The sequence below is a fragment of the Salvelinus namaycush genome, chromosome 1 (assembly GCF_016432855.1).
Source record: "Salvelinus namaycush isolate Seneca chromosome 1, SaNama_1.0, whole genome shotgun sequence".
Taxonomy (NCBI): domain Eukaryota; kingdom Metazoa; phylum Chordata; class Actinopteri; order Salmoniformes; family Salmonidae; genus Salvelinus; species Salvelinus namaycush.
The window spans coordinates 71,684,083-71,711,672 of NC_052307.1; the positions used below are offsets into that span (position 1 = coordinate 71,684,083).

General features: G+C 45.4%; 1 protein-coding gene across 1 annotated transcript in view; it reads right to left on the minus strand.

Annotated features, from left to right (window-relative positions):
- The window catches only part of LOC120048252 (talin-2-like), a 69,865-nt gene that overhangs the window by 31,385 nt on the left and 10,890 nt on the right, over positions 1–27,590 (minus strand). Inside the window, exons 12-40 of the mRNA XM_038994089.1 lie at positions 26,676–26,856; positions 26,338–26,451; positions 24,934–25,042; positions 23,950–24,158; positions 22,827–22,925; positions 22,484–22,651; positions 21,952–22,086; positions 21,635–21,794; positions 20,861–21,027; positions 17,622–17,750; positions 12,944–13,057; positions 12,662–12,775; positions 12,267–12,401; positions 11,956–12,084; positions 11,729–11,831; positions 10,302–10,510; positions 7,551–7,670; positions 7,109–7,306; positions 5,870–6,009; positions 5,172–5,265; positions 4,759–4,848; positions 4,458–4,580; positions 3,972–4,115; positions 3,515–3,676; positions 3,281–3,421; positions 2,908–3,089; positions 2,458–2,590; positions 2,067–2,168; positions 1,727–1,897 (exon numbers count right to left, since the gene is read on the minus strand). Coding sequence (XP_038850017.1) covers positions 1,727–1,897; positions 2,067–2,168; positions 2,458–2,590; positions 2,908–3,089; positions 3,281–3,421; positions 3,515–3,676; positions 3,972–4,115; positions 4,458–4,580; positions 4,759–4,848; positions 5,172–5,265; positions 5,870–6,009; positions 7,109–7,306; positions 7,551–7,670; positions 10,302–10,510; positions 11,729–11,831; positions 11,956–12,084; positions 12,267–12,401; positions 12,662–12,775; positions 12,944–13,057; positions 17,622–17,750; positions 20,861–21,027; positions 21,635–21,794; positions 21,952–22,086; positions 22,484–22,651; positions 22,827–22,925; positions 23,950–24,158; positions 24,934–25,042; positions 26,338–26,451; positions 26,676–26,856 — 4,075 coding nt within the window. The remainder of the gene's footprint in view (positions 1–1,726; positions 1,898–2,066; positions 2,169–2,457; positions 2,591–2,907; positions 3,090–3,280; positions 3,422–3,514; positions 3,677–3,971; positions 4,116–4,457; positions 4,581–4,758; positions 4,849–5,171; positions 5,266–5,869; positions 6,010–7,108; positions 7,307–7,550; positions 7,671–10,301; positions 10,511–11,728; positions 11,832–11,955; positions 12,085–12,266; positions 12,402–12,661; positions 12,776–12,943; positions 13,058–17,621; positions 17,751–20,860; positions 21,028–21,634; positions 21,795–21,951; positions 22,087–22,483; positions 22,652–22,826; positions 22,926–23,949; positions 24,159–24,933; positions 25,043–26,337; positions 26,452–26,675; positions 26,857–27,590) is intronic.

The following is a 27,590-nucleotide window of genomic DNA, read 5'->3' on the forward strand; positions in this document are numbered from 1 at the left end:
ATATGGCATCATGGGCCTCCCGGGTGGCGCAGTGGTCTAGGGCACTGCATCGCAGTGCTAGCAGCGCCATCAGAGTCTCTGGGTTCGCGCCCAGGCTCTGTCGCAGCCGGCCGCGACCGGGAGGTCCGTGGGGCGACGCACAATTGGGCTAGCGTCGTCCGGGTTAGGGAGGGTCTGGCCGGTAGGGATATCCTTGTCTCATCGCGCCCCTGCGACTCCTGTGGCGGGCCGGGCGCAGTGCGCGCTAACCAAGGGGGCCAGGTGCACGGTGTTTCCTCCGACACATTGGTGCGGCTGGCTTCCGGGTTGGAGGCGCGCTGTGTTAAGAAGCAGTGCGGCTTGGTTGGGTTGTGCTTCGGAGGACGCGTGGCTTTCGACCTTCGTCTCTCCCGAGCCCGTACGGGAGTTGTAGCGATGAGACAAGATAGTAATTACTAGCGATTGGATACCACGAAAATTGGGGAGAAAAGGGGATGAAATTTTAAAAAATAATAATAATAATAATTAAAAAAATATATATATATGGCATCATGAGGGAGGAAAATTGTGGATATATTGAAGCAACATCTCAAGACATCAGTCAGGAAGTTAAAGCTTGGTCGCAAATGGGTCTTCCAAATGGACAATGACCCCAAGCATACTTCCAAAGTTGTGGCAAAATGGCTTAAGGACAACAAAGTCAAGGTATTGGAGTGGCCATCACAAAGCCCTGACCTCAATCACATAGAACATTTGTGGACAGAACTGAAAAAGCGTGTGTGAGCAAGGAGGCCTACAAACCTGACTCAGTTACACCAGCTCTGTCAGGAGGAATGGGACAAAATTCACTCAACTTATTGTGGGAAGCTTGTGGAAGGCTACCCGAAACTTTGACCCAAGTTAAACAATTTAAAGGCAATGCTACCAAATACTAATTGAGTGCATGTAAGAAATAAAAGCTTAAATAAATTCTCTACTATTATTCTGACATTTCACATTCTTAAAATAAAGTGGTGATCCTAACTGACCTAAAACAGGGAAGTTTTACGAGGATTAAATGTCAGGAATTGTGAAAAACTGAGTTTAAATGTATTTGGATAAGGTGTATGTAAACTTCCAACTTCAACTGTATATGTTAGACTCCTAGTCTCTTCACTTCCTAAGTTAAACTTAGAAAAGTGCATCTATTAGTTATTGTTCAAACAACATACGTATTAGTTAATAGCAACTGTATAGGTTATATTGCATAATCCATAAAGATGAGGTGGAGTTTCCCCCTTGTGTTATAAAGCACTTTGAGTGATTTATAAATCCAATCAATTGAAGTTGCTGTAAAGTGCAATGATGGTAGGCTTTAGATAGAGTTTTTTCAAAGACCCAAAGTCCTGTTAAACTGTGAGGGTTCACCCTGGGATAGGGTTGGGCCATGTATCCTATTTTAAGGTATGGATCCACATACCCGTATGGATTTTTACAAAAGGTCTATGACGATATACTGATACAGTGCTAAATACATGGAAAGTTGGATAACTTCACTGTCAGTTTTGTCCTAGTTGAGTATAAAACAAATATAATGTAAAAATCCCATTAAAAACACTTATAATTCATTTTTGCCATCCCAGGGGCATGCACTACTCATAAAACAGGTTTAGAACTTGTATTATTCAGATACTTCAACATACCGTCAAATACTGACATAAATATTTTGACATGATTTTTTGGCCCTATCGCCCATATTTTTCCATACCTTGGGGTTTCCTCCTCCCTCCTTGGCTGCGTAGATCATCTGCAGAGCGGACTCTGCCAGGGTCTTAGTCTGGTCCAGGAATGCCATCTGCTGCTGGTGGTCCTGCAGCTTGGACGCCACGCCCACCGACGCCCTGATCAGAGGCTCATAGTAGCCCGCCAGCTGGGTCACCTGGGATGGAAAGGGGTCAAGGGTCAGAGGTTAATGTGTCAGACTGATTATTGTTACGTTCCAGATCGTCATAAAATAAAAATAAAAACATGGAACGTAGCTATTGACTGCACCTGACAGGTGATATAGACCTAGTATTGGTAACAGTGATGATGCTGCAACTAGTTACCTTGTGTCCTAGTTGGGCAGCTTCCCCTCTGGCGGCTGTAGATATTGGGTCGATTAGGTATCCAATCTCTTGCACTGTGGACGTCAGCTGCTCTTGCAAGGCCTGATGGGATTGATCAGAGTAAAATAATTTCAACATTGGTCATTATGCAAGGCATGTTGTGGTTCTGTGGCAATTCTGACGCTCCCTGTCCAAACTGCTTTTAACTTTATTCAAATGGCAGTTGGTCTCAATTAGCAGTAGACCTGATCAAGGATCTGTTGCCCACTAACGGACAGAGAGATTGAGAGAGATGGGTAAAGGGAGAGAAGGATGGATAGAGAGAGAATGAGAGAGGGGGGGGTTGCCTGTGGGTCAGCAGAGCGTGTAGTGTCTCATTAACGATCATTACCTCCAGTGAGATGTCATCCCTTCTGGCCAGGTTCTGGCTGACTGCGGCTAGCGAGGCCTGCTCAATGTTCCGGATACATCTGTTGATGTTATCTATGGAGTAGTCACACTCCCTCTGGCCTGGAGCCTTGTCCCTGAGAGGCGGAGAGAGAGAAATAGAGAGGGTAGAGAGGGAAAGAGGATGAAATAAATAAAAAGAGCATGTTTATTTATGTCAGCTAGCAGGCATCCAACAGGATCAGAGAGATCTGGAGAGATGGTGAATTCTAACAAACCATGAGTAAGCCGATCAACAGCCTTGAGCCAAATCAGCCAATCAGAGATCAAGGATGTACATTATGGTCTTGTCCAACCTCTGAAGGTTATTATAACTGCTTATCATAACTTAATGAGTTATAACAGCTGTCCATGTCCAGGCCAGTAAGAAGTGCAGTGCTGTCACTGTGCTAACCTGATGGCCGTGATGAGACCTTTGATGGAGTCGGACACAGTCCGAGAGTGGCCAGCCAGGACCGACCAGGTGGGTGGATCTTTGGGGTTAATAACCAGTGAACGTGCAGTCTTCAGCAGGTGGGTGGAGCTGTCCAGCATGGATCGAGCTGATTGGAGGATGGGCTCCTGAGCAGCAGAGCCCTGCACATAAACAAACGAATGAAAGATGAGCATCTCCATGACAACCATTACAAATAAACTGTTTAACGTAAACGTTTTCTACACCCACAATGTCATTGCAGTTGCTCTCAGACATCAAAATAAGGTTTCAACTTTCACACAAGTTGAACGGAGCACCATGTTAATAAATGGCCAGAAGTGTGTAGTCGTACCTCATTGCTGATCTGAGCAGGGACGCTGGCGAACTCTGGATTAGATGCAAACGCTGTGAGGTTCTCAACAGCCTCTATGAGTGGAGCTGTGGCCACCAGACACGTGTTCCTGTTCTCCTGAGAGAAATCACCATCCAGAGCCTAGAGGGAAAGAAATGGAGAAACCCAGGTCAATATACACATAATGGGCCAGTCTATCAGTTCAAAACACCTCATTGGAGTCTGCAGTCTTACCTTTATAGTTTTGACCAGGTTGGCTGTGCTGTTGGCCACCTCCTTGGCAGATTGGACAAAGTGTCTCTTGGCTGTGGGGTTGGCTGTCTTGGAGGAGGCCAGGCGACAGGCGTTGCAAAGAGCTGATGTGTGCTTTGCTACGATGGTGGCAGACGACAGCACCTGAAAACACCCACCATAACAGTCTCAGAAAGCCATACCCTAAATGGGAACATTGGTACGTGGTGGGAGGCAACCCGGATGTCTAGACAGATGAACCATAACACGTCAGATGAAGGACGACAACAAACAAATCAGCAGCTCGGGATTTTTCTAAAGTAGATCACAAGAGATAAACATGACAAAGGGAACAGCTGATGGCTCAAACATCTCATTTCAACTCTTCAAATCAACCCAAGGTGACTAGTTAGTAAACAAATAAAACCAAACAAACCTGTGTTATTATGTCCCAACTGACCTGTGAGGGGCTACTGTCCGGATCCACCAGGTTCTGACAGGCCATCTGGATCGCCTGATTGGCTCGTGCAAATTGGATGGCGTCGACCAACCCCTGATGCCCTGCCTGACTGTTGGGGTCAGACACGCCCACCAGGTAAGAGGCCTGAGGAGAGAGGACAGGAGGAGAGACATCAACATACTGTAGAACCAGACGTGGCTCTCATAGTAGCAGAAAACAGGTAGGCTACAATGTTAGCAGCTTAAATAGCAGCTTTTTACTGAACACAGCATCTGGTCTACACACAGATGGACAGAGCCAACTCATGTGTGGTATATTGATGTAGTAAGGGAAAACCCAGACATGGTCAGTAGTGGAGAAACAGAAGTCCACACTACTCTCTTTCTACACTAGCACAACACTCCCTAGCAGAGCACACATAGGGTGCTCACATATTCACACAGTATGACACACAGTATGTCTGGTAGGTTCGTAGCATGTCCTAACCTGTCCTGCAGCCTCAGTGAGCCCACACAGGGCCTTGGAGGCCAGTCCCACACAGCCCCCAAACGCTGGCACATCCCCGGTTTTACAGTTCTGAGAAATGCCAGCCATGGACTCTCCCAGGACCTGAAAGAACAGGGGGAACAGAGGAAAAGAGCAGAAGGGAGGGATTAAGCTGTAGCATTCCTCAGCCAGGCAGGTCACCGCTCTCTCTCTGCTCTCCATCTCTACTCGTTTCCATCTGTCTGGAGGTTGTGGTTATGCTTGCTCTTTCAGCAGCGCTCAGGGTCATGGCCCTCCCTACCTTGGAGTTCTCCATGACGCTCTCGATGCAGTGGAAGTAGGAGAGGTTGCTGACTGGCTCGTTGGGGCTGGCTAGCATTCCTTTCACCGCCTGAGAGGAGAGGGAAAACATCTTAACATCTAGAACAGAACCTGCTAATTTAACTAAAACCAAAGAAACCCATTACAGATACAACTTAAATGAGCTACATGAAAACATTCTCCTAGAGCACTCCCATAATCTATACATTTAACATAACTCACTTTAATGATGCTACTATCCAATCTCTCATAACAACAAAGGCTGCTACAGATGACACTGCTTTTACTAACACCCTTACTGCTCCATCTAACACTCCTGCTACCACCACTATGACTGCAGCTGTTATCAGTAAAGCTAATGTTATTGATGTAAGCTGTTGATGTTGATGGTACCTCCAGCTCTCGTAGGGCATTGTCACACTCCTTCTGTCCCGGGGCCTGCTGTGTGGCCAGTGTGATTAGCTGGTTAATGCTCTCTGTCACTGCTCTGAAACACAGGATGGGAGGGAGAGGAGTGAGAGAGGGGAGAGCCTGAGAGAAGTTCAAAATGAGAGGCACTTAGTCCAGCGTTCAGCTCCATTACACAAACACAAGGTCCCAGGCTCCATTGGTTCCAAATCTAATATTGTGCTCTGGGTCCCTCTGGTCTCCCCCCCCCTCCTCCTCCCTCTCTCTCTTTTTTCAGCAGAATTCCAGCAGGCTTCAGTGAGCCAGTCAGACATTTCAGTCACACACCTCCCTCTTAACCTTCCAATTACCAGACAGGAAATTAACAGCCTCCACAAGCCTGAAGGGAGACAGCACTTCATCTACCACCTAGGAGGATATTTCTGCTGTGAAGTGGAGCTACACTGGAGGTGTGAGATTGAGAAGTGCATGTGTGTCACATCAAAAGCCTTGTCCCTTCCTAAGGCACAGTGAAACCTCCCATTGCTTTGGCCCTGGCATAAGCGTATTGTAACACATTGCAAAAGTTGAATGAACTGTGGGTGGAAAATCTCCTGTTCTAAATCCAACATGACATAATAAATAACCAATCAACAGGTGTGGTATTGTGAGAGCCCACATAGAGGGTAGTGTATGGTAGGTACCTTGCAGCAGCAGCCAGAAGGTTCTTGGCGTTAGCTGCCCCAGGGTCTACAGACAGAGACTTGGCTGCCAGGAGCAGCTTGCTGGAAGCCATGGAGATGTTCTTCAGGTTACCTATCACCTGGATCTGCTCATCTTTCCTCTACAACATCCACAGCAGAATCACCAGTTATTACAAGTCATAAACACTAGTTGTAAATCAATCATATACAAAAGTCATACAGAAAGGGCATGAAATGTTGCTAGTCATTTAGAGAGTCTAAATGAACCCAAATCTGCCTAGTAACTGATCCCCTCAGAGCGATGAGATGGCTGTATAGTGCTAATCAACGCTGAATGTAACCTTTATTTAACTAGGTAAGCCAGTTAAGAACAAATTCTTATTTAAAATGACGGCCTACAATGGTCAAACCCAGACGACGCTGGGCCAATTGGGACTCCAATTGGCCCAGACTCACAATTGGAATCGAACCAGGGTCTGTAGTGATGCTTCTAGCACTGAGATGCAGTGCCTTAGACCGCTGCACCACTCGGGAGCCCTGTGCAACTGACTATCCCTGGTCCACCTTTCCATCAGTCCGATGAATAGGAGAATAGGAGAATGGCTTTCTAGCTGCACCATGCTTAACATGTCTATTGTTCCCCTCAAACTCTGTTCTAAACAAAGACTCTATGGTTCCAACTCTGCTGCTGGCAGTTCCTGCAGTCACCTGGGTCTGATTTGGTAATCAGTGTCATGCCATTAAGATTTCCTCCCCTTCCTTATCAGCAAGGCAGCCCGGAAAAGACCTTCAACTGTCATCTTATTTAGACTACATTTAACAGACCGCCGCTCTGAGGCAATTCAATTGAATATTTCGTATCTATAAGGAAAGTTAATCAACAAATAGATTGACTGATGGTTGGCCAAGCTATGACTTTTGCGGCCAATTGGTCAACTTTTCCTCCTCTATTTTCCATCAAATCAGCTTTGATAAATTATACAGTTGGTTCTTATGTCCAAAAGGTGATGAAGAGGCTTACGTAAATAAATTAGTCACTAAAACAGTCACATCCAGTATGGTGCCTCGTTTATGTTCATTAGGCACGAAACAAAACAACAAAAGTGCGTGGAACGGGGAGGCACTATGTGAACTTGTCAATAAGAAACGTTCATTATGGTTTCCATTGCTATGGTATGGCGTGCCCTAATGAACACGTTCCAGGTTCAGTACCACACAGACAGACCACTGTGACTGCACCTGAGTGTGCCCAGCCATCTCAATGCCGGCGTCCAAGAACTCATCAAAGTCTTCGCTGAACTTCCCAGATGCGTCTGCGAGCTGGGTGCTGGAGCCACGGGAGGCATGGACCACGTCTCCTGCTGATTGGTTCAGATCTGCTGCGGTCTGGTTCAGCTCGCTCTGGGCCTCCTGGAACGACCTGGTGGATGGAGGGAGCTACAGAGAAAGAGAAAGATAGAGAAATAGAGAAATACAGAGAGACAACAAAGACAGCCATAGCGAGTCAGTGTTTAGGTTGTGGTGCAATAAATGTAAGTTTGGTTTAAAAACATTAGATAAGTGTTTGACCTAGCGGCAGTTTTAAATCAATAAACGGGTGATTAACTCAGGGGTAATCAGTGGCTTCACGTGAATGTTTTTTCAATAAAGTAACCTTTACTTAAGGAAGTGTAGAACTTACCGTTTCTCCCAGCAGTTTCTTGCTGGCCTCTCCAATTCTCCTGAGGGCCATGTCCACATCCTTCTGGCCAGGCAGGCAGTTGACACAGTTATTCAGAGAGTGGGACACAGCCTTGGCCACCTGAAGCAGAGAGAACAGGTGTGTGTGAGCACAGGTGTGCGTGTGTGAGCGTGCCTGCGTGTGTGTGTGATCATTCATGCGTGAACGGAGGTGTTTTCCACAGGAGTGATGTTGCTGAGCTGCAATCACAATCTTAAAATGCTAATGAGCCAAGAAGCATAGCGGAGTAATTGATGTTCCTAATTTGCACTTCTGTTTCCAACAGAACATATGCCAACCAATATGTCTGTGTCCCTGTGGGGCCTAGCAACAGAACAGGAGTCGTGCTGCTGAAAGGATTACTGAATGCGCAACTAGGACTACCTGAAAAGATAAAAAGAGACAATTGAAGCCTTTTATTTGGTAAGATTTAAAAGAGATCATCATCCAAAGAGGAATTCAAGGACTTTCATTGGATTCCATTCAAAAACAAAGGGATCTTCGACACCATGTAAAATGGGTCCTATTTCTCTCTCATTTGCAAAGGAACAGAACAAGCACCACAATACTATGTCCCGTCTGTCCCTTTATCTGCAGAAGCATCTATAGATGCATCATTTATTCATCTGGTGGGAAGGTTATATGGGGAGGACCAGGCATTAATAATTGATGTGTGCATAAAGCTGTGAATCTCCTGCTACAGCAGGCGGAGGATCAACACCTCACTGTGTTTGACAGGTGATCAGTGTTTTGTTCAGCTGGGCTGATAAAATGTGAACTATTATTTGTCTATGAAAAGTTATTTTATTATTCACAACCAGGTACTGTAGTTGTGAGAAGTGATCTGTGGAAGCTCTACAATAAAAATAGTTGCCTCTCACTTGCCCTTCACTGTAACACAAGCCAAAACTTTCTGAATAAAAGTGGTGATATTAAAACTCTAGTAGCATTTGGTTGTCTAAGAGCACCAACCACAGTCCACTCCATTCAGACAGAGGACAATTATACTGAACAGATGGAAAATATGGACGTTAGCAGAGCCATATACAGCTGAAGTCGGAAGTTTACATACACCTTAGCCAAATACATTTAAACTCAGTTTTTCACAATTCCTGACAAAATGTCCCTGTTTTAGGTCAGTTAGGATCACCACTTTATTTTAAGAATGTGAAATGTCAGAATAATAGGAGAGAATTTATTTCAGCTTTTATTTCTTTCATCACATTCCCAGTGGGTCAGAAGTTTACATACACTCAATTAGTATTTGGTAGCATTGCCTTTAAATTGTTTAACTTGGGTCAAACATTTCGGGTAGCCTTTCACAAGCTTCCCACAATAAGTTGGGTGAATTTTGTCCCATTCCTCCTGACAGAGCTGGTGTAACTGAGTCAGGTTTGTAGGCCTCCTTGCTCACACACGCTTTTTCAGTTCTGTCCACAAATTTTCTATACGATTGAGGTCAGGGCTTTGTGATGGCCACTCCAAAAACTTGACTTTGTTGTCCTTAAGCCATTTTGCCACAACTTTGGAAGTATGCTTGGGGTCATTGTCCATTTGGAAGACCCATTTGCAACCAAGCTTTAACTTCCTGACTGATGTTGCTTCAATATATCCACAATTTTCCTCCCTCATGATGCCATCTATTTTGTGAAGTGCACCAGTCCCTTCGGCAGCAAAGCACCCACACAACATCATGCTGCCACCCCCGTGCTTCACGGTTGGGATGGTGTTCTTCAGCTTGCAAGCATCCCCCTTTTTCCTCCAAACATAACGATGGTCATTATGGCCAAACAGTTCTGTTTTTGTTTCATCAGTCCAGAGGACATTTCTCCGAAAAGTACAATCTTTGTCCCCATGTGTAGTTGCAAACTGTAGTCTAGCTTTTTTATGGCGGTTTTGGAGCAGTGGCTTCTTCCTTGCTGAGTGGCCTTTCAGGTTATGTCGATATAGGACTCGTTTTACTGTGGATATAGATACTTTTGTACCTGTTTCCTCCAGCAAGGTCCTTTGCTGTTGTTCTGGGATTGATTTGCACTTTTCGCACCAAAGTACGTTCATCTCTAGGAGACAGAGAGACAGCTCCTTCCTGAGCGGTATGACGGCTGCGTGGTCCCATGGTGTTTATACTTGTGTACTATTGTTTGTACAGATGAACATGGTACCTTCAGGCGTTTGGAAATTGCTCCCAAGGATGAACCGGACTTGTGGAGGTCTACAATTGTTTTCTGAGGTCTTGGCTGATTTATTTTGATTTTCCCATGATGTCAAGCAAAGAGGCACTGAGTTTGAAGGTAGGCCTTGAAATACCTACACAGGTACACCTCCAATTGACTCAAATAATGTCAATTAGTCTATCAGAAGCTTCTAAAGCTATGAAATCATTTTCTGGAATGTTCCAAGCTGTTTAAAGTCACAGTCAACTTAGTGTATGTAATCTTCTGACCAATTGGAATTGTGATACAGTGAATTATAAGTTAAATAATCTGTCTGTAAACAATTGTTGTAAAAATTACGTGTGTCATGCACAAAGTAGATGTTCTAACCGACTTGTCAAAACTACAGTTTGTTAACAAGAAATTTGTGGAGTGACTCCAACCTAAGTGTATGTAAACTTCAACTGTACATACACATAGCAGAGCCTTTTATAGAGATATACAGTAGCTTCATCCCTATATGGCTCTGCACGTTATTGTACTGAAGTCCCCTCCTCACCTGGGCTAGCCTCTGCTGGCTCTCTGCGTCACCGGGAGAGACCAGGGCCTGCTTGGCCTCATGGATCAGCATGGCCGAGCCTTCCATAACATCACAGGCTGAATCCAACATGGACGCCGCTGCCTGAGGGTTGGTGGTAGAGGCTGCCACGCCCCGCGCTGCCTGGGCTAGAGTCTTCAGGGCCTGGGCTGTCTCTCTGGCTGCTAACCCTGGAGGCAAATATACAAATGGTGAGTAGGGTTTGGAATGTTACAAATAAAGAAGAGTTATTACAGAAGTAGCAGAAGTAGCTCTCCACTGCCGCACGGCAAGCGCCCTCTCCACTGCCGCACGGCAAGCGCCCTCTCCACTGCCGCACGGCAAGCGCCCTCTCCACTGCCGCACGGCGAGCGCCCTCTCCACTGCCGCACGGCGAGCGCCCTCTCCACTGCCGCACGGCGAGCGCCCTCTCCACTGCCGCACGGCAAGCGCCCTCTCCACTGCCGCACGGCAAGCGCCCTCTCCACTGCCGCACGGCAAGCGCTCTCTCCACTGCCGCACGGCAAGCGCCCTCTCCACTGCCGCACGGCAAGCGGTACCGATGCACCAAGTCTGGAACCAACAGGACCCCAAACAGCTTCTACTCCCAAGCCATTAGACTACTAAATAGTTAACCAAATAGCTACCCAGACTAACTCGTACCTCTGGACATCGACTCGGTACTGGTACCCGTGTATAATGCCAAGTTATCGTTACTCATTGTGTATTTATTCCTTGTGTTCTTATTTTTTTCTATATTTTTCTCTCTGCATTGTTGTGAAGGGCCCATAAGTAAACATTTCACTGTCAGTCTACACCTATTGTTTACCAAGCATGTGACAAAAAAAATAAAAAAAATAATGAAAAGGACTGTTTGCATTCAGATGTGTCAAACATCCAAATACATTCAGAAGATTGAATTAAGGCTTAATAAATGCATGTTATGACCTCCGATATCCATAGCCCTCTCACGTTGACAGTGTGCTATACCAGGTAGCGAGAGCCTCTGGTTTAGTTTCATAACGTCTAAACCACTGACTGCCTCAACAAGGGAATGCAACATTTCAGCATCAACACAACACATTGGGGAGGAATCTAGTAAATTGAATCAGCTTGCATTACCCCATTCATCTAGACAAGATTACTGAAGGAATGTCACATCTATTGAAGTAGGGGAAGGATTTCTTCTGTTTTAGTCTTTGTGCTACTTTTCAGAGAGTAAAGGTTGAAACTAATTTACTATTGACCTTGAAGCATCAAAATATGTTGACGCTTTCAGTAGTAACAGTAAAATCTGTAGTCAAAAGTGAAATATACTATTATAGACACATCCTGGTGGTGCTATGGAGTTTGTTATTTAGTGGTATTGCTCTAATTAGAATGGGAACCCCAGGGCAGTAGTACAGTACCTGTGTAGTGTTCATTGCCCTGTGCAGCACAGGTGAGCAGCTGAGCCATGGAGGATCCCACAGACTTTGAGGTGCTGCCCAGATCCTGAGCACACTTCTCCAACTGCAGAGAGAACAGCACACAGTACATCAGACACCCAGACAAACAGACTCAGCAATGGATGAAAGAGTAATCACTAGAAGTAATGAGAGACGTTGATTAATTCAATGAATCAGATTTCCCTGACCGATTCTCCAGGTAGTGGTTTCAGCTGCATGTCTATGGCAGCCATCTTGGCGTCTTGGAGCTCAGTCTTCAGAGTCTGGACGGCTGTGAGAGCTGAGTGGATCTCCATGGGGCCGCAGGCTTCGTGGGCCTAAAGAGCACAGGGAGAGAGCAGACCATTGAATTAGTCATTCTAGACTGACAGCTTTTAACCCATCTGAGCTGGTATTTAGTGCCATAGTCTATCAGAAGCTGGCTAGTCCTAACAGGGGATAGGTACCCTCACAAAGTGACAAAGCGACAGGTATGACTTAAGTGTGTGTGTGTATGTACCTTCTGTGCTGCGGTTCTGAGCTCTGCCAGGCTGGTGGCCAGGTTCTTGGCACACTGACCCAGCTGCATAGCAGCGGCCTGGTTCATCACCGTGGGAACAGACGACTTCGCTGATGTCACCATCTTACTGCCAGGCTGTCATGAGAGAAACAGGAAACAGAGAAATGTCAAATTCACCCCAAGAAGATATTTGGTACCAGAGAATAGATGTCTTTCTTAGAATCTATTATGACTACAAAACCCAGCCTTGCCCAAGTATTAGACATAAATAAGATATCTTTAGAAGCTTTCAAGCACACACACACACACACATATATCAGCACTGTAAAATATATTGAGATCCCTTCATTCAATATGTGGTGAGATTAGGAGCCAGACTGGCACTGGGGGTGTACCTGTAGGAAGTTCTGGCTGGTGATGATGAGGGCTAGCTGGGTAGTGAGGTCTTCAGGCTGGGCCTGGCTGCCCCTTACCCCCTGGACCAGCCGGGGAATGTGGTCTGCCATGGCCTAGTGAGCCGCACACATATATAAACAGTAGACACACATACAGTATTCAAACACAGTTTCTATATAGCTGTAGCACCATTATAGCTGTTTAACTACAGTAGGCATACACAGTGTTCAATGCAAGGAACTGGCGATGTCCCCTGACATTAAGAGACTTATCCCCAGTACCTTGCAGCTCTGCACCAATTGCTGGTGAGCGGCGGTGTTCTTGTTGGAGGCTGCTGCATTCTGGGAGGCAGCGATGGTCTGGGTGGCTGCAGCTGCAGCTTGCTTGGCGGCATTCTGTTGGAATGTCACACACGTCAGGCATGTTTAGAATCACTGCCTCGACGAATCAAAACACACACAAGATGCCTCTCAAATGGCACCCCATTCCCTTTATAGTGCACTTATTTTGACCAGGAGGCCCATGGTCAAAAGAAGCGTACTAAAGGGAATAGAGTGCCATTTGGGAGGCAGACAGTCTCCGTTTAGAGCCAGGGTTCCTCAGGTCAGAGATCAAATATTTGTCATGCCATCTTTAATGTCGGGCAGCAGGGTTCAAACAGTCTCCTGATTTGGTATTTTATTAGGATCCCCATTGGCTGTTGTGAGAGCCTCTGGCCCACTCAAAACATGAACAATACAGAACATTAACAGCTCAAGGACAAAACTTCATCAATTTAAAAAAGGCACACGTAGACTCCATGTCAATACATACACGCACAAACTATCTAGGTCAAATAGGGAAGGTGTTGCTTTATTGGTTTCTTGAGACCAGGTTTGCTGTTCATTTGAGCAGTATGAGATGGAACGCAGTTCCATGCAATAATGGCTCTATATAATACTGTACGCTTTCTTGAAATCGGTTCTGGATTCGGGGACTATGAAAAGACCCATGGTGGCATGTCTGGTGGGGTAAGTGTGTGTGTCAGAGCTCTGTGTAAGTTGACTATGCAAACAATTTGCAATTTTCAACACATTGTTTCTTATAAAAAGAAGTGAAAAAAAAAAAGTGCAGTCAGTCTCTCCTCAACTCTTAGCCAAGACAGACTGACATGCATAGTATTTATATCCTCCTTCTGATTACAATAAAAAGCAAGGTGTGCCACTCTGTTCTGGGCCAGCTGCAGCATATCTAGGTCTTTTCTTGCAGCACTCGACCACACAATAATCAAGGTAAGACGAAACTAAAGCCTGCAGAACTTGCTTTTAGGAGTGTGGTGTCCAAAAAAGCAGAGCATCTCTTTATTACGGACAGACCTCTCCCCATTTTTACAACCATTGAATCTATATGTTTTGACCATGACAGTTTACAATCTAAGGTAACACCAAGTAATTTAGTCTCCTCAACTTGTTCAACCGCCACACCATTCATTACCAGATTCAGCTGAGGTCTAGAACTTAGGGAATGATTTGTACCAAATACAATGCTCTTAGCTTTAGGACCAGTTTATTACTAGCCACCGATTATAAAACAGACTGCAACTCTTTGTTAAGGGTTTCAGTGACCTAATTAGCTGTGGTTGCTGATGCGTATATGATTGAATCATCAGCATACATGCTTTGTTTAATGCCAGTGGCAGGTCATTGGTAAAAATAAAAAAAGAGTAGAGGGCCTAGAGAGCTGCCTTGCAGTACACCACACTTTACATGTTTGACAGAGAAGCTTCCATTAAATAAAACCCTTTGAATTATATTAGATAGATGGCTCTGAATCCACAATATGGCAGAGGTTGAAAAGCCATAACACATAAGTTCTCTCAGCAACAGGTTATGGTCAATACTATCAAAGGCTGCACTGAAATCTAACAGTACCGCTCCCACAATCTTCTTATAAAACAATCATCAGTCATTTGTGTCAGTGCAGTACATGTTGAGTGCCCTTCTCTATAAGCATGCTGAAAGTCTGTTGTTAATTTGTTTATAGAGAAATAGCATTGTATTTGGTCAAGCTGATAGGTCTGCTGTTAGAACCAGTAAAGGCCGCTTTATGTGATCGATACATGAACAATTTTGTTTAGGGCTGTGGCGGTCATGACATTTCGTCAGCCGGTGATTGTCAAGCAAATAACTGTCGTCTCACGGTAACTGACCATTAATTAACAAACACATTTAGCATCTCCTGGCTTCCACACATAGCCTACAAGCCATTTTAAAAAGTCTAATAAATCCATGTAATATAGCCTACCCCTTCACAATAAATCCATTATTTATTTTAGACAGGTCTAAAGAAGCATGATATGAAGAAAATGTAGTCTATTTCAGAAGAAAAGAATAGCATGCTCGGAGTTGTCCTTATGTTAGGTCCTGATATGGCTATGCCAAATGGCTGTGGGCTACACTACTTAATTTAGCAGATAGGATGTGCTTATAATTCCGTGGCATTATTTTATAGTATTAAGAATACAATTGAACAAAGCTGAATAAAATATAAATATTTTCTCCAAAACGATTTGAGGGAATGCGCACACACACTATTCTGTGTTGAGTGGTTAGCAAAGAAATAGGTACTCCTATATGCGTAATTTAGATGTATTAATGTAACTTTAGTTCTTACATTGTAAGGTTGCATGATTTGAAAAAATCTCGAAAGGCATGAGCTCGGCTTCGTTTTTGCATAGGCTGTACACATGCCAATAGCCTCTCATTCACAATTTGACAAGCACTTGATAATGCCTTGAATTTTACAGTGGCATCCCCTTCGTGGCCGTAATGCACCCTAAAAAAATCCATGCCTTTTGCAGTGCTGCGTTGTGCCCTTCTCCCTGAGTGTGCAACGCAATCCGAAGCATCTCTCACTCACACGGCTCTCTGTCATATCCAATTCCGAGGTGCATATTGAAGTTATTGAAAGAACTGTCCACATTTACTTTCGTCAGCCAACAAGATGAGTAGGCCTAACGAACAGCAAAAGCACTAGCCTATATCAATCTACTATCTCCCATAGTACCAAAAGTCGACCTATTCTATTCTTTGCGAGAAATAAATATTCCATGAATCAGTCAGTGTGTGTAAGTGAATCTGTGTGTGCTGCGGGGTTGAAGCTACAAACCCATAGGCTTTGCTCTCTCATCCCTTCCAGGGTTTTGGGAGGGAGGGTGGACAACGAGCCTGTCATAGCAGATGTAAGCAATGTCCCCACGCACTCTGGCAGCTTTCATGGCCAAGATAAGTTCTTTCCTCTTCTGGTGCACAGCTTCAGGATAGTCCTCGTTGAGGAAGGTACACGTTCCTCTCAAGTTCTTGGCTCTTTCCAGAGCAGCTACCTTGTGCTTTTTTATTATTATTTTTTATTTCAGCTTTATTTAACAAGTTAGGCTAGTTGAGAACAAGTTCTCATTTACAACTGAGACCTGACCAAGATAGAGCTAAGCAGTGCGACACAAACACAGAGTTACACACGGGATAAATAAACGTACAGTCAATAACACAATAGAAAAGTCTATATACAGTGTATGCAAATGTAGTAAGATTAGGGAGGTAAGGCAATAAACCTCAAGAACCTGACCACTACGGGCCTGTCACATGGGCCGGTGGTGGGTTTTCCAGTTCTGTGGGCGCGCTCCACCTCAAATCATCTAGTGGTCCATCTTCAGTTTCGCCGAGATCATTTCCCTCACTTTGTCCTCAGACTCCATCCAGGTCTCATGTGGCAATTCTACAATTACGTCCACAACCATGTTGTTCCTGCAAACTGTTCTTCAGGCCCTGGACCTCTCTGGTCAGGTCGTCCATTCTTTTATTAGTTGAGTCCACCAGGATTTGGACAAAACACTACAAGCCATTTTCTTGTTGAAACAACAGCATGTAGAATTTTTTTTCTTTTTTGTTTGCTCACCTGTGACAGAGACACCACTGTCCTCAACAGTACTCCTGCCGGCTTTGGTCTTTGTCATGGTACCTAGCAACGTAGGTTACGCTGTTACTCCTCACAGTTCCAGACAGGGCAGGTCGCAGGGAAGATTGAAAACAACAAAGAGCAGGGATCTAGACAGCCACAAGCCCGGGACAATCTGTGATCCCAGCCACGGGGGCTGCGTTCAAGCCCTCAAGAAAACCCCGCTAGCTTGATAGGCAGCTAGCAAGCAGCTACACCAAATAGCACCTCAGAACCGGTCTTGGTCGGCAGGATCACTGGACAGAGAGTAGCAGACCCAGCAACTGATGCCAACTGCGTCTCGGGATCCAAACTCAAAAAGGTAGCTAGATATTAAGAAACTTTATAACACACTTTCAAAACACCAAACTTTCCAAAACAACAAACCGAGCTCTCCCTCATTCCGCGTTCAACAGTCATATGTAAAATGCTCCTTTTACATTTCAGTGGCTAGTAGGATGACGATCGAAGAATGATACTGGATGGTCTCTACTTTCATATGAGGGAAAACATACAAGGACTTCTCAGAATGTAAACAGGAAGGGAAAGGAAGTTTCTATAACAGTTGCATGTACACAGAGTACACTGTAGCTCTCCAAACACACTCAGTAATGTCCTGTACTGTATATAACTGTTCTTGCATGGTTTACATCAGCAGTTGGAAATAATAACTCTGGTAATGTAATCACCTCTGCACGTTAACCTAAAGCCCCAAATAATACAGCATATAAAAAATACTATTTCTAGACTTTCACTCAAAGCCTGTTGTTTTCCATGTGATTGACAATGTGGTGTGTATGTAGAGCAAGAGCTATGATGAGGAGAAGCAAGTGGAAGTGCCTGGTTACTCAGCCCCAGAGCCATATACAGAGTTTTGCAAACCCATTAATGGGACGCCATCTTAGCACCAAACTCGCGGCGCCACCCATAGGTATACTGTACATATATATGGCTCTGCCCAGCCTAGCTCAGACCCATCCAACTGACCTCGAGCCTGTTAATGAGCTTCTTCTTGATGGCGTTCTGAGCTGCAGCGTTGGTGGCCACGCGTAACCCCTCAGCCGCCTCCCTCAGTCTCTGCTGCTGGTCCTCGTTCTCTGGGTATGCCGCTGCGCCCTGTTACACACACACACCCAGAGACAGACACACAGAGACAAAGGAAGACACCTCATCCATCATTAAACTGGAGCAGATGGAGATGCATCCAGGGAAAGTCCAACTGTAATCAAGTCCGTTTGTAATGACAGCAGCTCTTCTTTGTCTATCTATCAACATCTTGTTGATGAGGAAACGTCAAGATTCCTTTTCATTACCTCCTCCTCTGGCCCCAGCTCTCTTTACCTCTCGCTTTCTCTCCAGCTGTCTCTGATTGTACGTGACTGGGTTCAGTACACACAAACCAATATCCTAAGAGCCTCTGTGCGTCCTATTGTTGAGGGAATGAAGAGAATCTAGAGCCTAAGCCTCCATGCCATTTAGTTAATTAAGCAGCCAGGCGCTTCCCTCACCTGCTGCTGAATGTAACCCTCTACAGTACATTACAGCAGCCATCTTATATCTCACTAATACACACACACTAAAAACATACCACCCACAGCCACAAGGTGATGTTTATAGTAAGCCCAGACTAATGTGAAGAGACGTTACAGTACTAAATCCTCAAGAGTTGAGGGGAATAATGTGATTGACTGTTGAAATGCAAATCACTTTCTTCATAACAGTGTGTCATGTTAGCCAGCCCAGTACAGGCTATTATTCATATACTATTCACTGCTTCCTGTACGCCAGGTTAACTGGTCACCTATGTGTGATCGGAAATAGTCACTGAAGGGAAAACCAATCGTATTCTAATAATAAAAGGGATTGTAAATTAAACATAGTGTCCGAAATTAAACCACATGGCTTATGTCCAGATTTCTCAGCACACAGCTTTGAGAGAAAGCCAAACGAAGAGCTGCCATCTTCTGTGGAATCCCCACTACTGACACAATCCTTTCTCCATGCCTCAGCAAAACATTCTCTACCCTCAATCAATCAATTATATGATGCTTATATTAGCATCATATAATATATATTTTTTGTGCATACCCCCCCCCCCCCCCTCCGAGACCCTCTGAAAGTGGGGTTACAGCCAGGGATCAGCCAATGTTGACGGCAACCCTGGAGCAATTAGGGTTAAGTACCTTGCTCAAGGGCAGATCAACAGATTTTTCACATTTTGGTTACCTGCCCAACGCTCTAACTGCTAGGCTACCTGCAACTAGGGGTAGTGCTATAGTGTTGAATACAGTCCCCTTTCTGACAGTTACCAAGGAAACAGTGGCTGGGCAAATCCTTCATTGACAGTGATAAAGATAGCTGCTATAATGTGATTAATGTGGAATCAAAAGCATTTAACCAGCTGTAAGATATTTAGCATTTAGCATTCATGATGGCAGGGACATTAATACTTGTCTGTAAGGCTGAGGAGCAGATGAAGAATCAAGTGGACTGCCTGAATAAAAGTAGACGGATATTTAATTAGACAACCTGGAAGCACCCAAATAGCACTGTGGAAAAAGCTCTGGTTTGAATGAATGTAATCAAATGCAATACAACCCCATTTGGATAACCATATCAAACATACATGAAATGCATGTCAATGTAAATTGTAAATAAGAATTTGTTCTTAATTGACTTGCCTAGTTAAATAAAGGTTAAATAAAAACAAACAATACACTGGCAGCTCTGCGAATTACAACCTGTAGTTTCTCACTGGAAAGGGCCATTTTTAGAGAAAGTATGACATAGAAAGAGGTTAGACTAGCCAAATTCTTTCAGACCCCATAGCGATGCCTGTCCTCCTCCAGTCAGTGAGAACTGCTCAGTCTCTTGGTCTCTGGGTGGTGTTTAAATAGGAAGGCCACCATAGCTGGTCACAGCAGTACAATCAGTGATACCTCAGAGGTCACTGGTGGTTCATTAGTGATGAGGTCACTTCATGGGAACATAGTGATCTGAGGGACAACATGAGACATCCTGCTGCAGCCATACACTGCTCTGACAGACATTCTGGGATTCAAAAACAGACATCTCTCTCTAGGGACTCCAGCCGGGTCCTCTTTTCCCCAGCACATCCAGGCAGACAACGAAAAGGTCACCTTGTGTGTACAGGATGGGGAAAACAACGAACAGGACAGATCATCGTTCTTGGAAGGGAGTTTGAGGAATTTCACTGCTCTAGTTGTGTAGATGACGAATCTGTAATATACTACTTTAGTACAACCTACTTTACTAACCTTCCATTTGGACAACTCCTCTAGTACATACATAATGGAGAATCTATAACCCAGAGGAGTCAAACTCATTCCACGGAGGGCCTAATGTGTGCAGGTTTTTAGTGTTTCCATTCAAATAAGACCGCCCTTGCTGTCTCCACCTGGCCGGTTCCCCTCTCTCCAATGGGATTCTCTGCCTCAAACCCTATTACAGGGGCTGAGTCACTGGCTTACTGGTGCTCTTCCATGCCATCCCTAGGAGGGGTGCATCACTTGAGTGGGTTGAGTCACTGACGTGATCTTCCTGTCTGGGTTGGCGCCCCCCCTTGGGTTGTGCCGTGGGGGAGATCTTCGTGGGCTATACTCTGCCTTGTCTCAGGATGGTAAGTTGGTGCTTGAAGATATCCCTCTAGTGGTGTGGGGGCTGTGCTTTTGGCCATGTTCTGTTATAATCTCCACCCGGCACAGCCAGAAGAGGACTGGCCACCCCTCATAGCCTGGTTCCTCTCTAGGTTTCTTCCAAGGTTCTGGCCTTTCTAGGGAGTTTTTCTGAGCCACCGTGCTTCTACACCTGCATTGCTTGCTGTTTGGGGTTTTAGGCTTGTTTTCTGTACAGCACTTTGTGACATCAGCTGATGTAAGAAGGGCTTTATAAATACATTTGATTGATTGATTGACAACCAGGTGAGGGGAGTTATTTACTAATCAGTGACCTTAATTCCTCAATCAAGTACAAGGGTGGAGTGAAAACCAGCAGACACTGGGCCTCTGTGGAATGAGTTTGACGTCTCTAAACCCTTTTTACTAAATAAATGAAAAGAGGTCTCCGCACACTTGATCAGATGCAAGTTTCAGTGCTTAATGTGCTACGCTTTTAATGAACAACGACCTTCATCAGACCGGTTCTGACAAAGGTTGTCATTGACCGAAAGCTTAGCACAGTCAGTAAGCCATTATTACGTACTGTACCTTAGCAGCCTCCACCATCCTGGCTGTAGCGTCTGCCAGTAGTTTAGCTGCAGCAAGAAGCTTCTTAGAGTTGTCAACATCCACTTCCACCTCAGCATCTGACCGCATGGCATTCACCAGGTCAGAGGTGGCCTGAGCCAGGACCCTGGCCTGACGAACCATCTCTCCTGATTGGGGGAGACAGAGCAGAGAAAGAGGGGGATGGGTAGAAGTAGAGGGGATGGAGACGTGTGTGTGCGCGAGAGAGTGTCAGCGAGCAAGAGAGCGAGTCAGCAAGAGGAGAGAGAGAACCAGACAAAGTTAGGCTACTGTATGACTAAATCCTGCCAGTCCAAGGAGATGAGAGATGGGTAGTTATTCTCTCTATTAAAGAACACATGACTTTAAACTGCAGGCATCTGGCAACCAGCATCGAGAACTCAAGACAATCTGCCAACACTCCCCTGGGAGAGAGAATGAGTCTATTTCCAATACATTTTTATACTCAACTAACTGAGGCTTTTATGTCAGGTGTGACTGGAACCCACATATTTGCTGTTGGCTGAAAGCCAGCATTCTTCAACTGGTTGGCCACAGTACAGAACAGAATGAGGTTCTATAGAGTAGATGGCAGACACTTTCTATACACCAATAGGCCTTAAATCTAAATATCAACAAACATTCATCAATTGAAACAATTAAATCAAGCTTTATTAAATCAAGCATTTAATTCTATTCAGTTCTATTTAGCGACTTCATCACTACCACTACTAGGGAATCCCCTTCCCTCCTCACCTGCGTCTCCCATGGAGCTGAAGATGCTCTCTGTTACGGTCATGATGGTGTCGGTGGCCTGGTCGTAGCGACCAATGGGCTCGCCGTGGGAGGCGTAGTGGCATACATGCTCCAGCAGGTCCCCCAGGGCCTGACCGACAACACTGGCTGCAGCACTCACCTGCAGGATGTGTCTCAACTCAGTTTCAATTCAACTTTCAGTCAATTCAGGAAGTACACTGACAAACCCATTTCAATGTTCCTCAATGCTTCTATATGAGAAAATTGTACTGAAATTGAGATGGACTCCGCTCCAGATTGACCCCAACTCCGCTCACCTGCTTCAGCATCTCCCCGTCGACTGTGGCAGACAGACAGGCCTGGACACAGCCCTCCACTGAGCGGTCCACCAGCTTCCCTGCCTCAATCAGCTGCTCCTGGCACACTGGGGAGCTGATGGTGGGACTCACCACCTGCAGGGAGATGGAGAAAGTGAGCATGTGAGAGAGGGATATAGAGTTAGAGAGGGACAGGAAGGGCGAGAGCAGCTGCTCCTGGAATACCAGAGCACTGATGGTGAGAGTCTCCACCTGGAGAGGAAGGGATGATGGAGAAAAATTAGTGAATGTGTTGAAAGAGAAACAAAGATGAAGTAAACAAATCATGTAAGATCAAAAACACTTCCGTTGAACATCTACGTGTATATTATTGAAGTTAGTAACTTTACCTGGGGTTCCTGAAGTGGAAGAATCATAGCTACTGTTGTTGAATTATCCACCGTAGCACTGCCACAAACCTTATACCTTCTCACATCATTCTCATCATGATGAAATGTCAGTGGGAGTGTGTGAAAGGTCTACAGTGTTGTACCTTGGCACAGGCGACCAGCTGGGAGGTGGAGAGGGCACACTGCGTGGCAGCAGCGATGACTCTGTTCTGTAGGACCGTGTCGTCTGCCACCTGGGCCACGTTCTTAGCCTTCAGCACCATCATGGCTGCCGCGTTGGCCACCGCCTTGGCCAGGTTCATCAGCACCTCCTGAAATCGTCATCACCATTATACATGTCCATCCCTCGTTATAAATTCTAATAAGCAAAGGTTACGCTTGAAATTCAGATTGGGTGCAACAGCAGAATAATCCCTCTAAATGTGCTGAGTCTGAATCGCATGTGAACGGTTGTAATGAGAAAACTGAAAATAAACAGACTCTTACCTGGAACCTCTCGTCTGACTCGTTCTCTCCTATCTGAAGCAGCAGGTCTCCACTGGCCTGGCCTATACTGCCTGCTGCACTCAGCACTGTCTGACGGGGCTGAGGGAACAGGAAGTCAGAGTACAGCTATGGCACAAGGGTTAGCCCACGTGGGGTCTACGGTAGGTAGACCTAAATTACAGCTGGCTCGGCATCTACGCTTAGCCCCAGAAAGTCGACACACCAGACTAGCTTAGATGAGCTACTGTATTTCTGAATCCACATCAGGGTATTTTCATATTGTCAAGACAGAATCTCCCAAAAACATTATTATCCCAACTGGCCTTGAAGAGAACATTGTGAGCGTAGTGAACTGGGCCTGCAGGTGCAGGTCTATGTGAAATCCATTATTCAACATGGCAGTGATGAATCATTCACAACAGAATTATCCTCACCGGGCTTTGTTTTGTTCAACATGAACAAAACACAGTAGCAAAGGAAGGGTGAATAGCTCAAATGGCCATATTTTGTTATGGTTCTGCCTGGCTGTCGGTCTCTGGCCGCCTGTCTCTGTTCAGACATGAGGGCAGGAATACAATAGACAGCCAACACATGACACACACACACTCCCTAAAAAAGGGAAATAGTAATCAAATTAAGCCTTGTAACTGGGAGGAGTGCCACCATATGAATACAGTAAGAGCTCAGTTGGTATTATTGAGGCCAGTGGTGCATTAGTGATAAGTACAGTATAAACACTTCCAATCAATCAGAGGTCAGACCTAACAAACTCTACAGCCTTCTGTTACCCTCTCTTTACAGGCAATACAACTGGGAAAAGATAAACTGTGTTGTTTGTTCTGTTACTAAAGACAATATAAAATGCCTTATATCAGGGACAATGGAACTTAATGAGAGGTCCAAGTAAGTCTATAACGTTGAATCATGTGTAGAAGCTAGCTCATGTGCTCTTCAGATACCACAGGTGTTGGGCTAAAGCATTGTTGGTATAGAACTCTGGCCACGGAAAGCCGCAGTAGGCCAATCTGCAGGCTTTTGTTTCAAGTGTGCTTGCTTTGCACTAAGCTGGAACAAACGCCGTAAACACTCTGGGCTCTCCTGGACCAGAGTTGAGTTGTCTCACCTCTCCGGAGGCAGGTTCCACAGCCTTGAGCAGGTCAGAGACGGCCCCAGCAAGGTTCCTAGCGGCACCCATAAGGTCATTGCTCCCGCCCGTGTCGTCCTCTATAAGAGCAGCCAGTAGCTTCACACCCTTAGACATCTCTGTCAGGTTGGAGGAGATGGTGGTGATGGCACAGCCCACTGCAGTGTAGTCTGTGTCTGTCGGGTCGCCTATAAGAGGGAGGGAGGAAGGAAGGGAGGGGAAGAGAGAGAGAGCAGAGAGAGACAGAAAGATAAAGAGAGCCAAGTAAACCATCTCAAGCCCTTCTGGCCTGTCCTCTGGGGACCTAACAGGGTGCAGTACAGTGAGCCAGTATGTGTCACAAACATGTACCCATGTTACACTCAGCCAGTCAACTCAGCATGTCACATTAGATCATTCTGTTTAGACATGAGACTGCTGGTGGAAATGACCAGACGTTTAGATAAAAGGGGAAAAGGGTCAGGGACCGTATAAAGCATCTCAGAGCGCTGTTCCAGGATCAGGATCCCCGGTCCATGTCATCTTAATCACTATACGATGGCCTAAAAGGCCAAACTGATCCTATATCAGCACTCTTCTCTGATTGCTACTTGACAACAGAGCAGGGAAGTCCCCTTATATTGAAACAGATGGTTGAAGCACCGACTGTCCCTTGGCTGGGTTCCGCATGGCACCAAACCAATGATATGAAGAATACTGCCAGCTTGCATGGCCCACTAGTACACATTAAAATGGATAACAGTTCATCATTACTGTAGATTTACACGTAATGAAAACCAGATCATTAATTTGAAAAATGTCAAGTGTGAATAATTTAAAACCGCAAGATGTAAAAATGAAGAAAAAAACTGCTTGTAAAAATGTAAGCTCAAAACCTTTTTACTGTCACTTCAACAGCACTGGAATATTCAGCTCTTCCATTGAATAGCATGTCATTTCATGAGTCATCCCAAAGCCACGTACCAGCGGTGAGGTTGACCACAGAAGCTGTTCCTGCGGTGATGGCGTCCACCTGGGAGTGGATCTCATGTTTGGACTCATCCACCTTGTTCTGGATCCACACCTTGGACGCCTGGAGGAGAGAGATGGTACTGGTTCATCATAATTATTACATGAAGGTGGTACTTGGCAGCTAAAAGCTGAATTGCAGAACATACAAGTAAATAAGAACAATTAAACATCAGAAAGTCAGGATGGGAGTTGAAGGATGAATGGTGATCTAGGAGCTGAAGCAGGGAGAATGGCATTGAGGAAAGAGCACTAGGGTGAGCATAGACGTAGTTACATTTATTTTAAGGAGTGTTATGTACATACATTAAACATGCCATTAAGCATAAAAATCAAACGTCAGAAAATTACAATATAAAATGTAAAGATTTGGATCAGAAGTTAAAAGGGCATGAAATTAGCTGAGTGCTGTGTGTGCTTGTCCGTGTGTGACGGTCAGTATGCTGTTGTATGTCCACCTCACCATGTCCTGTCCCAGTGGAGACAAGTGTGTGTGTGTGTGTGTCTGTGTGTCCACACCATGTCCTGTCCCAGTGGAGATAAGTGTGTGTGTGTGTGTGTGTCTGTGTGTCCACACCATGTCCTGTCCCAGTGGAGATAAGTGTGTGTGTGTGTGTGTGTGTGTGTGTGTGTGTGTGTGTGTGTGTGTGTGTGTGTCTGTGTATCCACACCATGTCCTGTCCCAGTGGAGACAAGTGTGTGTGTGTGTGTGTGTGTGTGTGTGTGTGTGTGTGTGTGTGTGTGTGTGTGTGTGTGTGTGTGTGTCCACACCATGTCCTGTCCCAGTGGAGATAAGTGTGTGTGTGTGTGTGTGTATCCACACCATGTTCTGTCCCAGTGGAGACAAGTGTGTGTGTGTGTGTGTGTGTGTGTGTGTGTGTGTGTGTGTGTGTGTGTGTGTGTGTGTGTGTGTGTGTGTGTGTGTGTGTGTGTCTGTGTCCACACCATGTCCTGTCCCAGTGGAGATAAGTGTGTGTGTGTGTGTGTGTGTGTGTGTGTGTGTGTGTGTGTGTGTGTCTGTGTGTCCACACCATGTCCTGTCCCAGTGGAGATAAGTGTGTGTGTGTGTGTGTGTGTGTGTGTGTGTGTGTGTGTGTGTGTGTATCCACACCATGTTCTGTCCCAGTGGAGACAAGTGTGTGTGTGTGTGTGTGTGTGTGTGTGTGTGTGTGTGTGTGTGTGTGTGTGTGTGTGTGTGTGTGTGTGTGTGTGTGTGTGTGTGTGTGTGTATCCACACCATGTTCTGTCCCAGTGGAGACAAGTGTGTGTGTGTGTGTGTGTGTGTGTGTGTGTGTGTGTGTGTGTGTGTGTGTGTGTGTGTGTGTGTGTGTGTGTGTGTGTGAGCCTGTGTGTCCACACCATGTCCTGTCCCAGAGGAGGCAGGTTGTCCACCTCTCCCAGATCAGCCTGTGCCTGCTGTACTGCCTGCATACTGGTGTTGATGGTCCCCATCAGGGCCTGCTGGGCCGAGCTCTGGAGAGAATAAACACACAGACATGATCAATATCTACTGAACACGTATAGAGATATAAGAGAGAGATATATATATTAAAAGAGGATGTGCGAGAGAGATAGGGGGAGAGAGAGAGAAAGGTGGAGAGAGAAACAGAAAGAAGAGGGGGAGAAAGAGAAAGTGTGTGTGTGTGTGTGTGTGTGTGTGAGAGAGAGAACATGCAACATTGCATTCCTGCTCTCACCAGTGGTGGCATGTGTCCTCGGTGCATCTGTCCCATGATGACCTGTTGCTGTGCAGAAGGCATGGTGCCCATGCTGAGAGACTCTGCTCCTATAGAGCCAGACCTGATCACCCCTGGTAGAGCCACAGAACCATGCTCCACACGACCCACACGGTTAAACTGCTGCTGCAGGATCGTCGACCTGGAAACACGCAGATAAACAGACAAATTCTACATGAATTAACTATGATCTCTGCATGATTTTAGAAAAAACACATCTGTGATACTTAATATTGATCACATAATTATCGATAGCATTTCAGGCGTCACCTTTCCCATCCACAGGTGGTCCAACTATCAAAGGATGGTGGTGTCTGTTTTTCAGACTCGGTGTGTGTGTGTGTGTGTGTGTGTGTGTGTGTGTGTGTGTGTGTGTGTGTGTGTGTGTGTGTGTGGTGCTAACAGGAACCACGGCCGACATCAAACCTTCATTGTGTTCTTCCAGGAACAAGACTCTGTTATTCTTCAGATGAATCCTTCCAGGTTTGGTTTCCTGTGAGTTTGCAGAATTAATGCCTGTGTTTTCCCTTAGGCTCTCTATGCTATCCTCCACACTGACTGGCCCAGATAAGGGAACAACACAAGGTCCACGTCTCAAATGGCACCCTATTCCCTAATTAGTGTGCTACTTTTGATCAGGGCACATAGGGTTCTGGCCAAAAGTAATGCACTAAATAGGGAGACATTTGGGACACTACCAAGGCCAATATTCCCTCAGTACAGGAAAGGAAACATCAATTGAGACTAGACAGGAAAACAGCTTACATTATTTAACGACAGCTCTATGTAGATAAAGGGACTAATACGCGTGTAATTAGGGAAGTCCAGATAAAAATGTTGTTTATCCGGACGGAGAGAACAGAGGAACTCCAACAG